Genomic DNA, 12,285 nt, shown 5'->3' on the forward strand with positions numbered 1-12,285 from the left:
GGGAATTTCAGACATCCTGCATTCTTTCCCTGTGTTGATAAGAAACAGAACTAGAGGCAGAATAATTAATTTACTGCAAGAACTGTAGTCCAAAAAAACCACAGTGTTTTCACAACTTCTGCATGAGCAAACAAAATAGTCATTGATGAAGACTTGAATTTTTTTCCATGGCTTTCTTATCTTGGAAACTTAATTATTCTCATCTACTTCTCAGGAATCATAGAATCATATAACCAGAGAGTCATTGGGGGTGAAAAAGATTTTTAGGATCATCAAGCCCAGCCATCAACTAGCATTGTGTTCACCACTAAGCCAGGTCCTCAAGTGCCACAGGGACATTTGAAATGTTTTGCTTTGTCACAAGACCTTGATGGGATGGGGATGAAATGTGATGTGTTGGTATGCAGAGTTTATGCATAGGGGATTTGGAGGCTGAGGAGGAAAATCAGCAATTGGGGTTGGATATTTAGGGTTACCTGGAGCTGTGAGACCTTTTCCTTTCAGGTTAGGAGCTCTGATAAAGCAGCTTGCACTCCTTCAAACACTAAAAGCACAATGTGGTCATGGAGAGGAACAGTGTGGCCTCAGGAATGGCCTTAAGCTGAAGGGGGGTAGATTTAGGTTGGATTTTGGGGAGAAATAACTTCCCTGGGATGGTGTGAGAGCCTGGCACAGGTTGCTCAGAGAAGCTGTGGCTGCCCCTGGCTCCTCAGATGTGTCCAAGATTGGCTTGGGGCAGCCTGGGATAGTGGCAGGTGTCCCTGGCCATGGCAGGATGTTGGAACTGAATTATCTTTAAGGTCCCTTCCACCCCACACCATCCTGGGATTGAGTTCTGAGGAGAAGATTCCGTTTTGGGGAGCACAGGTTGAGGGCTGGCCAAGTTTATGAATGTGAGGGGCAAGGAGAAGTCCCATCATTAATGAGGATAAGGAATAGTCCAGCAGGGGGAAGGAGAGGCAGGTTCTAAAATTACTGTCAGCTGCAGAAACAGAATTTTAACTGCTCCACTAGTTCCCCTTTCAGCAGGTACCCACTTGGCTTTTGGATCCCCACAAAAAGGACCAGGACAGCTGTGTGACAACTCACTGAGATGTTTGATGGTTTTTCATAAATTAGAGATTTAGGGTGAGAGGAATTTCACATTTTCTAGTGAGAATCACTTTCCTTATAGAAATTTTTAGACATTTTACAGGAAAAGATCAGAAATTCCTGTTTGAATTTAAAGAAACCATTTCAGAATGATGAGAAATGTCAGGCAAATTAATTGTTTATAACTTAGTTGTAAAATGTTTAGAGATAAGAATTACTGCTTAAGCAGTTTCTGAATCACAAAAAAGATTGGAATACACAAAACTCCCTCATTTGCTAGAAGAGATGTCTCATTCCTTGTCCACTTCTGAAAGTTTGCTCCATCACAGGGAGATTTCCTTTTATCCCAGAGAAATGTAAGCATGAGCTGATGTTTTGTTGTTGGTAGAAAATATTTTTGTTATTTGTTGGAAGCAGCAAAAGCCTGACTGTGGCTCGAGAAAGGGACAGTGTTGAGTTAGGTGACAAGAAAAGGGTCACTGGTGGCTCTGGTGTTGTCTTTGCTGCTTTAATTAGTGTCCCAGTTTATTGAATTAACAAGAATGGGCAGTTCAAGGTCATCCTGATTGATAATTTTATGTATTTTGTAATTTCTTCCATGAATGTTGTTTTTTGTACGTGTGGTGCTGTTTAGGACTCCAGGGCAGGCAATATGTTCATGCAAATAACAGAGCAGCAGTTTTCAGCTGTGATCTCTTGGTGTTCCTTTATCTCAGGGTGCTTAGAAGAGGAAATGATTTTTGGCTCTGGGCAGAGGGCAGTGCTCTGGAGGTGGGAGAGCTGAAATATTGTCATGGGGCTGCTGAACTGGGATCCTGAGCATCTAGTCCATCACTGACTACTGGAAAAAGCATTTTCTGCTCTGTTTTTCAAGCTCTCCATTCCCCAAAAATACACCTTTGTCCAGAACCCTGCAACCCCTTAGTACAGAAATTTGCAGGACACACACATCACTTCAAAGGCTGGAATCACACAAAGGGGATAGATATGGAAGAGGGGAGAACACACTTTAAAAATTACCCCTGTCCAGAGGGCGTGATGTTCATTCTAAATTCTCATAAAGCTGAACAGAGGCACCAATCCTGTGTCAGGGAACTCCTCCTTCGATTCCTCAGTCACCTTAATTCCAGCAATCAGTTCACTCTAATAGTGGAAGTGTTGGCTGACAAACTCCCAACTTTTCCAACACTTGAACTGAAGTTTAAGGCAGAGCTGCCCTTCATTTGGGGAGGATTGAGCTGTTCCTGTGGTTCCATTTGCTCTCTCCCAGGAGATCACCTGGAAGTACATGAATGGTGCAGCTCTCTGAGCTGATGGGTGATTTCTCTTACTCACTGAGCAGCACCTCTGAAATAGGACCCCACTCTGGGCATGGCTGTGACTGTAAATGACTCTGTGAACAGGGGGATGAAGTAGTGGCACCTAAAATTCAACCTGAGTGTTCAAAGTTTGGACAGAACAGTTCCTGTATGGAACAGAATTTGGATTTCCATAGAAGGTAACTGGGGCCAATCCACTGGATGAATAATGGAAAATAATAATTGCCTCAATATGCCTGAATCTCCTATTACCAAATGATCTACAGTTAAGGAAATAAATATCTTATTTTCAAATCCAGAGCAGCTGTCCAACAGCCAGGCCTGCTGCTGATCAAAGTTGATAAAAGAAATCCTAGGATTCTATATTATGGATAATCTACAGAAAAAACAGTGGTAGTCCCTGCTTGTGGTGTGATTAGCAGAGTCCATTGAAGAAAACAGGATGTTTTGTTTGTTTTAATGCAGATCTGATAAGCTCTGTGGAATGTAAATCAGTTCATTAAAATTTTCAGAGCGGTTCAATGAGGTAAAAGAGGAAAGAGTTTTAACTTTTATAGGGTGTTTACTGCATATAAAGTACAATAAAATCACAATTATTCCAGAAAAAATAGTGTTAGAAATGTGCTGTACTCAATGTGTCATTCTGAGGAAGATTGAAAAATTTTGAATTGTGGTTTTAAAAAACCAGTCTGAGTGTAGAAATTGTCCTGTGTCATTTCATAGCATCTCCACACCACATCTGTCTCTGCAGTATTCGTGGGGTTTTGCATAACACAGATATTAAAAGTATGTATGGATGTGTATATATTAACAAATATATATGAACAAGGATGAAAATAAATGTTAAACAGCTCCTTGTGCCTAAGCTGTGGGTGTGTCAGGGATAAATAATAAATAAATGATAGTAAAGTCAAAAGCCTATGGTGTCTTGGAGATGATGCTTCACTTGACAACCTTAACTCTGATATCCATGGAATTACCTACATTTTTGGGTGTCCTAGTACACTATTCCAAATGCTGAGATAAACTCATTTATCTGAGGGATTTGGGAAGTTTCCTTCATTCCATTTGGACATAAGTGCAGGCTGATGTTACTTTACCATAAAATTCACTGTTGTACCTTTGGAGGAGTGATGCTTAAATCAGCAGCTGATACCTTTTAGTGGAGCTGCTCTGGAACCTTCATGCTCTGATTTCTTAAGAAAAAACCTGGGGTTTTTTTTCTTCCCTCTTGCAGTTACTTCAATGAGAATCAATATCCCGACGAGGCAAAGAGAGAAGAAATTGCCAACGCCTGTAATGCAGTTATCCAAAAACCAGGTGAGGAGCTGCTGGGGGGTCCTTCCCAAAAACAAAGAGGTTTTTGCACCAGACTGATGTTTGCAGAATCACAGAATCATTTGGGTTGGAAAAGACCTCCAAGGTCATCAGTCTTTGACTGATAAATCAGGTATTTGGAGGAGGAAGGAGCTCAGCTCTCCTGTTTTTCAGTATTTTACAGCTTCCAGACAGGGATCTCAGATTAGAACCTGGGTGTTAATGGAGGACCTTATCTTTAGGTCAACAAGTTACATTTTCCCTGTTTCTGGAGAAGTTATACTTAGGAGAGGAGCATGAATATTCAGTGTAGTGTTAGTGGATGCACCTGCCTTTGCTTAGTTTTGCTAACCAAACATTTACATAGATTTCAGAACTTGTGTTTTGGATATTTTTAGATTTCTTACAACCAGAATAAAAATTAATGAGAAGGCAACTAAAGTGTGAGTCATGCACATGGAATCACAAGATTATTTAGGATGGAAAAGCCTCTGGGATCATTGAGTCCAACCATCCCAGCACTGCCAAGGCCACCACTGATCCATGTCCTCAAGTGCCACATCCACGGGAATTTTAAATCCCTCCAGGGATGGGGACTCCACCATGTCCCTGGGCAGCTGTGCCAGGGCTGGACAGCCCTTTCCAGGCAGGAATTGTTCCCAATACCCAACCTGAGCATCCTTGCTGCAGCTCGAGGCCATTTCCTCTTGTCCTGTCCCTGTTCCCTGGGAGAAAAGATGGATCCCCGCTTTTTTATCCTTTCAGGGAGTTGTGGAGAGCTGGGGCTGTCACAGGATAGCTGAGGTCAGACAATTTAGAATGGCAGTCACCTCTGGAGTTCATCTGGTGAGGCAGGACCAGCTTAGATGGGATTGTTCAGTTTTCAGTATCTCCAGAACCGGAGGTTTTCCCATTTCCAGGCCCCTGTTCCACAATGTTGAGCACTCTCATGGCAAAATACTTTTTCCCTAATACCTGCTGAAATTTTCCCTGAAAAATCCATCAGGTAGAGGGCCAGAGAGCTGAGGATTTGTTTCCTGGCTGTGCTGCTGGTTTGTGGAGCAACTTGGAACAAAGTGCTGCAAGACCATGTCAGGGAGTAGTAAAATACTGCCAGTGCTGCTGATGCAAAGCATTAGGCAGGAGCCAAGCTGTCAATTTCCAGACTTTTCTTTCTTTCACTTGTCTCATCTCTCCTAACTTATTTAAGTGTGCAGATTGCTGCAATTACATGGGTGTTTTGTATGCTGAATAAATAAACTTTGAGAAGGAGTCAGAAGCAGGGGGGGCTCAACCCTGTATAGCCTGCAGAGGTCTGAGGATGCAGATATGGGGAATATTTTGTATAGGGTCAAGAGCAACTGCAGAGGTTTCCAGGATGTCCTTGAATTACTGAATCCCTCCAGTCTTTATTATTTATGCTGATGACCAGATAAAGGCATAGTTTTCTATAGCTTCCTTCTGGTTTTTGGCTTTTTTTGTTGGTTTTAATGTAAAAATCCAGTTTCCAGCATCCACCCCCATTCTCCCAAAAGATCCCGAGTGTCCTGGCACTGTTGGGAGGGTGTGATGGGGGCTGAGAGAAAGGAAAGCAGATTGCAAGGGTGACACAAAACCACTTCATTCATTTCACTGCTGTATGAAACAGTGAACTGTACCCTCGTGACTCAGAGTAAGAGAAGGAGCCCCAGGGATGGGGTTTGTGGCAGGAATTTCAGTTTTGTGCTCAAACTGGAAAAGCAGCCCTTCATTCTCCTATGGCTCTGGATTGAGTTGGTTAAAGCTGCAAAGAAATTGCTGTAATTCCTAAAAAACAGAAAAAAAAGAAGATAATTGGCAGTTAGTGCCACAGCAGCTAGACACTGGAATGTCATCCACATAAAGTTCACTTTTTTCTCAGTTATAATAACTTGCCAGTGCTGTTTGTGTTTCAGGGGTTTATCCCATAGAATCCCAGACTCGTTTGGGCGAGCAGGGACCTCAAAGCTCATCTAAAATTCCAATCCCAGGACAGGGACAGAGACACCTCCACTATCCCAGGTTGTTCCAAGTCTTGTCCAACCTGTTCTTGGACACTTCCCAGGGATGTGGCAGCCACAGCTTCCCTGGAACCCAGTGAGTAACACCACTGAACTATTATTTTTCCCTCCTGTTGCTTTCCTAGGAAAAAAGTTGTCGGATTTGGAGCGAGTCACATCCCTCAAAGTGTACAACTGGTTTGCCAACAGGAGGAAGGAGATCAAGAGAAGAGCCAATATTGGTAATGTATCACAGAGCCTGTCTGCAAGGCTTGGGGTTTGCTCAGGAGAGGTGGCAATTACGTAAGAATAAGTTAGTGAAAACACCAGAGGTGCTGACAGCCTCGGGAGAAATGTGGAGGAATTATGAAAATGAGTCCCTTGCTGTTCCAGGTTTTTTTGTGAAATACGTGTAATTTGGAGAATTCTGTCATCAGTGCAGAAAAAAGTGATGCAGTTACAAAGTTTTACTGGAAGATCAGCTTTAAAAAGCAAAGTGAGACTTTTATAGGTGGAAGGAGAGTTGCATTTCCCTCCTTTGAGTATCCAAACTCAAATCTGAAATGAAACCTCAAAATTGTAAATAAAGGAGATAGAGATGTTGGCAGGTTCACAAACTCAGTGTGGTTTTTATCCTGGTTATACCTCTGCCCCTGACAGCTTTCCAAGGTTTTGACCAGGGACAAGTGGATGGAAAAAAGCCACATTTTTTGTTGATGATCAGAAAAAAAAACAGAAGTCACTTCAGAGTTAACCCTGTGGGTTCTTAGCTGACTGTAAGGAAATCAAAATTGTCTCTGAACTTGTAGGAAGGAGACCCTCTGATGTGGATAAGATATTCTAAGGAGAATAAATCACCTCAATGATTTCTTATTTTGTGGATTCAACAAATTCCTGCCATTCATAAAAAGTGTGATGCCCTTGCTTAGATATTTTGCAGAATTACTTTTGCAACACATGGGTGAACAGACATCCATATCTGCTTGTTTCCAGTATTTTTGATTATTTCAAATGTTCCACTATTTTGCCTTATTTCTGAATAAGAAAAAAAAAGCTCTTATTACATCATTTAACACGTTACTGAAGTTTAGCTAAATTTATTTTTCTACAAGTAAAAATGGCTTCTCAGAGGGATGGGGAAATAAAGCAAACTTAGTGTTTGGAGAGGAGGTTTGAAAAGAGATCAAAAAGAATCAAGGGGAGCTTTAGATATATGGATCCCACTGGAAGATGGATTTTTGTGTTTTCAAATCCCTGAAGTGCTTTCAGAAATGTCTCCCATCTATTTTCAGACACTCCCCACCCCCTTGAGTCCTGCCCAGTCCAAACTATGGGGGAAGATTTACCGGGAATGCCTTTGCCATCCCAATGTCTTAGAAATGACACTGATTTCTGTTAGGATTTTGGAAAACAGGGATTTTTACTCCCAGGCAGGTCTGGTAGTTGGCAGGGAAGGATTTCAGGCAAACCAGTGTTTGTACCTGTGCTACCTTCCCAAATGTTGGAGAGGAGAGTGCTGAGAACTAACCCTGTTCCCCCAGTTATTCTAACTTCCTAAAAAAGGGGGGGAAAAAATGGAGTTACTTCAGCTTCTCCAATGCATCAGATAAATGAGGGATCCATTTGCTTTTTTCGAAGAAGCAGCAATCCTGGAGAGCCATGGAATAGATGTACAGAGTCCTGGAGGTCACTCCAACAGCGACGACGTGGACGGCAACGACTACTCAGAGCAGGTGAGCACTGGAGCCTCCTGGCCCAAACAGGGAGAATTCCAACACCAAAAAAGGCCCTTTTGCCTCTTGTTTGGTTTGGCTTTTGTGTCATTGTGGTGGAGAGAGGGTGAGAATCCAGCACTGACCCACGTGGATTTGTTGCCTCACAACAGGACACTTGGCAAGTACGCAACGGGGAGGAGGAGGGACGATGTTCCGAGGGAGGCAGAGAAGCAGAGAAGGTAGAAGAAGACAGGAGGATCTGCTCCAAACAAGCAAGTTGCACCCCTCACACCACACACAATGTCTGAGATGTGGCAGGAGAGCCTCACCTCAGCCAGAGCCCTGCCACACCCACGCTCTCCTTCCCTGTCACTCTGAGTTCCCCTCCCTCAGGAAGGGATGGACAGGTCTTTCACAGACCTGTGTGTCAGGCACCAGCACTTGTCCTGAAAAACTGGGCACCTCTTGCACCTCTGATTTCTTTCTGCAAGAAAGAGCCTGTTCTAGCGAGGTTCACCCCTGCTGTGAGCTGCTGACCTGGCCCCAGACATGAGCAGGAGGGAGCCCTGCCCAGGACCCTTCAGAATTCCTGGTGCCAGCCTTTCCCTGCAGGATTCTGAGCACTGAGCACCCTCCTGGAAGTTCCTGAGCTCCCTCTGTTCTGTGGGAGAACCTTTCAGGAGCTTCTCAGGATCATCCCTCAGACACTGGCAGACAAAGGGTAAAGGGTGGGGGGAAAGGGTTTGATTTACTAAGCTCTGACCTTTAATTGGCCTATTCCATATTGTTCTGCAAGAGTGTGCCACTGTTTGGATTCTTTACATATTATCTGTCTTTTTTGTTTGTTTGTTTGCTTTTGCAGTTTAATTCTTGCCTGTTCTTGGTTATTTCTAACCTTTGACAGCAACTTTTTAAAATCCTCTAGCAAAAGAATACCTCTTCCCACACTCTGAGCCCCCACCTACCCTAAAGTTGGTTACCCTTCCTCCACACACCTTCCTTACAGGAATTCCATCCCCTTCCCAATTTTCCCAGTGTTGGCCAAACCCCCAGGGCTGTGTGTGCTTGGCACCAGTGACTCAACCAGTTCACTCCTGCTTTTGAGAGGAGATATTTCTGTGCTACCCCACAGCTGGGCTGGATCACTTCTCCCTGCCTCTTTTGGGAGAAGCTGGGAGTTCTCCCTCTGCAGAGGCTGCTGGTGGAGTGGAACAGCAGCTGAGTGTCCTGGAATGAGTCCCTGGCACACTTGGCTCTGGCCCAGTGCAGCAGATCCCTGGCAGAGGCATCCCCAGCTGCTCTGCTCCTGATGGGGGTTGAGACCCTTTTTGTAGGTCAGCACCAGCAGATTTGGTGGGACCAACTTTTCTGGCTCTCAGTGATGAGAAGCTGCTCTGTGACTGCCATGAAATATTTAGAAACCACTGCCAAGCCCAGAAAATTCCCTGTCAGACAGACAGGACTGGAATACTGAGGTGGAGCATGATGTAGACTCCTGAACTATAGTTTTTTTCTGTGTATTAACCAGGATACTTTGAAAAGAGAAATAAATGGGTTATTAAAATTTAAAGATCTTTATTTAGAGGCCTTAGAAATTACATTTCTCAGTAATCTGGGCTCCTCTATGAGGTGTAATTAGTCATCAGCAGCAAAGCAGATTAAATGGGAAGTTCTCCTGATGACCATTTAACATTCCTTAGCTGTTAAACCCAGAAATTCTTTTTTCCACAGATAGACTTAAACTCTAATAAACTTTAAAACACCAAGTTCATCTAAATACTAACAAAGTGCCTAAACCGCAGATTTTAAGGCTCTGTATTTGTACCAAGACAAAGATTTCTGAGAGGCCCTGAAATTTACCACACCCTTGTTATGAATGAATGAATCCTTCTGAATAACCTGAGGATTTTACCAAATCCTGGGTTTTTTTTGTCCTCCTCAATATTTGCACCCATCATCTTAATTTAAAAATGCTCTGTGCATGTTTTAAATTTTAAAGTTCATCACTTGAAGGGATAGTGATAAATGTTTATCATTTCCTTTCTGTAAATGATAACAATTTTAAAATCCAAGATCACAGAGGGATAACTATTAGTGCCCTGTTTTAAAGAGGGGAAAGAACCATGATTTTTCCCAAAATTCCCTATTTGATTTATGGTGGTTCCAGTCCCCTTCAGTCACTGCATTTCTTAGCATTGGAAGAGTTTTCCAGCATCTTTTCTCCTGTATCTATGTGAATTCAGTGTTTTCACAGGATGCTGACTTGGACCAAGGCTTAGGCTGAGTTTGTGTCATGGTTCTGGTCAATAATAGCAGTTAAAGAAAAAATACTTCTCTAATGTAAATAGAATTACTTCATTCTAGTAGCTTCCAGCTTCTGGAAGTCAGTAGTTTTAAGAGGCTTCCTGAGTTTCCATAATTTCTGGCAGACTAATTTCCCCTGTATTTGTCAAACATACACCTTTTAAAGCCATTTTTACTTTTGTCTGGTGTAAAAATCAGTGAATCCTGAGCTGAGCTGTGCTAAGCGAGCAGTGCTTCCCACTGCTGCCTGGGATCACATTATCATTCCAGCAAGTGTCTTGGATTATTAGATCATAAAAAACCATGGACAATTGTCCTCTTATTTTCCAGTTATTTGTAATAAACATTTATCATATCAGCCATCGGCCATTTCTTCCCCAAACTGGAGGACTTGACTCTGCTTAGCTTCTTCTCATGAGGAAACCTCTTCCCTTGGGATGTTTCTTTTCTCTGCCTTTTCAGTTTCTGTTGTGGCATCAAATAGAATCAGAGAACCCACAGCATGGTTTGGGTTGGAAGGGACCTTAAAGTTCATCTCATTCCACCCCCTGCCATGGCCAGGGATGACCTAAATAGAGCAACCAGAACTGTATATTCCAACTAGAAGCATGGACCTGTGCCATGCCCAGTGATTCCTGTCTTAATTTACTTTCCTCGCTTAACCTCGTGTATCACTTGTGTCTTTATAATTCAATATTTTCCTCCAGAGCTGGGTCCCCCACTCCCTGCCTTGTTACCTTTGTCTGCACAGTGAAGGAAACCAGTCCTAAACCAGTCCTAAACCGGTCCTAAACCAGTCCTGAACCCACGTTATGACCCCACTTTGTTCCCCCACAATCACTCAGCACATTTTTTTTTTTTCTCCGCTTTGGTTTTTTTGGACTTGTGGAATAACCCTGCTTCTCTCTGCTCCTTCCCACATGGTTCCCAGGATGACAGCACTAGCCATAGTGACCACCAAGACCCCATTTCCTTAGCTGTGGAGATGGCAGCAGTCAACCACACCATCCTGGCGCTGGCCCGGCAAGGAGCCAACGAGATCAAGACAGAGGCTCTGGACGACGACTGATGCCAAGAGAGGGGAGGGTCAAAGCAAGAAGTAACTTAGTTTTAGACGTAGCACCTTAGCAGACTTTCCTCGGTCCTTAATATGTGTTCTTACAGTATAACTTTGCAGTTTCTTGTACGTCAGTTAGCTGTTAGGGTCTTGTTCTGTGAAGATGGCATGGTGCCCTCAGCCTTTGCATATACTCTCTCAGTATTAATTCCCAATAAATAATCAATCAACCAACCAACCTCCCTCTCCCGGCCCCCAGTGGCTAGAAAGGTAAAATTAAAAAAAAAAAAAAAAAAAAAGGAAAAAAAAAGGTAAAAAAAAAAAATCTTGCTGCTCTGTCTTAGCATTCAAAGTGCTTCCAGGTATTTTAGACAGCCCTCAATTACAAGTCTTAGGCTACACTTCAAATCTTGGATAACCTTAGAGATGGTGTTGAAACCGATAGTCCGTACGCTTTCCCTGCCCTGAGACTGAAAGGATGCAAGCTGAGGTAGTGGCACAGGGTCGATGGACACCAGACTGGGAGTATCAACAGAGAGTAAAAAGAACACTTAGAAACCCCACTCCAGCATGGGAATAAATGATTTCCAGCTGCAATAAGCCGTGCCTCACTGGTCATACAGTGACTCCGTTTACTTTCGGGTGCTGTGCCGAGAATGTCCATTGGAAACACATTCCCACATTTCAGTTGATGCTCACATATTCAGCACAGACATCCTCTGCTCTCACAAGCTGCGTGGCTTAGTGGAGAAGTGCTGCCTTCTGCCTCTGCGACCATGGTTGAAGCCCAGCCTGGGATCAAATGAAAAATGAGCTGAATGTCTAATGGACAGCAGTCCACTTCTCAGAACCACTGCTCGTTCTTGGCATGGCTGGCAGTGCCTGCTCAGAAGAGGTCTAGACTCTTACCCATCTGTCATTAACAATTTCACCTTTAATTCCTCCTCTCTCACCTTTTCTGTCCCCACTCTGCTCCCCTCTCCACTTTGCCACTTTCGAAAGCAATGTTTTCCAGGAAGGTTGTTAAGGTCCTAAAATGGGTGAGTGGATTTTTACACGCCTGTGTAAGTAATGCCTACATCCTGACTAGCCTGAAAGGTTACTGGAGAATTTGACACCCGACCTTTGCTAGATAACCATCAGAGCAAAAATATTCTCCTAAATATGAACTTTTTTTGGTTTGTTTGAAGGCAGGAGGATCTCTTACCTGAGAAATGGGGTGTGAATGTTTTGTGTTCTCTTTACTCTGTCTTTGTTAAGGTGTGAGGAAGCTATACTGCTACGAGCAATTTAATTAATAATTGGAAGCCATACTGATAATGGATGTGGTAATATTTGTAAAGCAAACCTACTCTAAGTAGCAGGAACTAATGGAATTGTTTTCCTTGATCATATGTAGCACTTTTGTTACTTTTTTCTTAAAGATATTTATATTTGATAAGTCTTTTTTTTATCATTTGAGA

At 43.0% G+C, this 12,285-nt stretch overlaps 1 protein-coding gene across 8 annotated transcripts in view; it reads left to right on the forward strand.

The window, feature by feature from the left end:
* Nucleotides 1-11,753, forward strand: part of HMBOX1 (homeobox containing 1) — a 105,204-nt gene extending 93,451 nt beyond the window's left edge. For 3 of the 8 annotated variants that reach the window (XM_084202721.1, XM_084202716.1, XM_084202720.1), the window contains 5 exons: nucleotides 3,649-3,731; nucleotides 5,893-5,988; nucleotides 7,385-7,479; nucleotides 7,632-7,733; nucleotides 10,697-11,753. In XM_084202721.1, coding sequence (XP_084058847.1) covers nucleotides 3,649-3,731; nucleotides 5,893-5,988; nucleotides 7,385-7,479; nucleotides 7,632-7,733; nucleotides 10,697-10,834 — 514 coding nt within the window. In that variant the 3' untranslated portion in view covers nucleotides 10,835-11,753. The remainder of the gene's footprint in view (nucleotides 1-3,648; nucleotides 3,732-5,892; nucleotides 5,989-7,384; nucleotides 7,480-7,631; nucleotides 7,734-10,696) is intronic. The other 5 variants (XM_084202719.1, XM_084202717.1, XM_084202722.1 and 2 more) reach the window with 5 other exon arrangements.
* The last annotated feature ends 532 nt before the right edge of the window (nucleotides 11,754-12,285 follow it).

Source organism: Fringilla coelebs (genome assembly GCF_963513975.1).
Source record: "Fringilla coelebs genome assembly, chromosome: 3".
Lineage (NCBI taxonomy): Eukaryota > Metazoa > Chordata > Aves > Passeriformes > Fringillidae > Fringilla > Fringilla coelebs.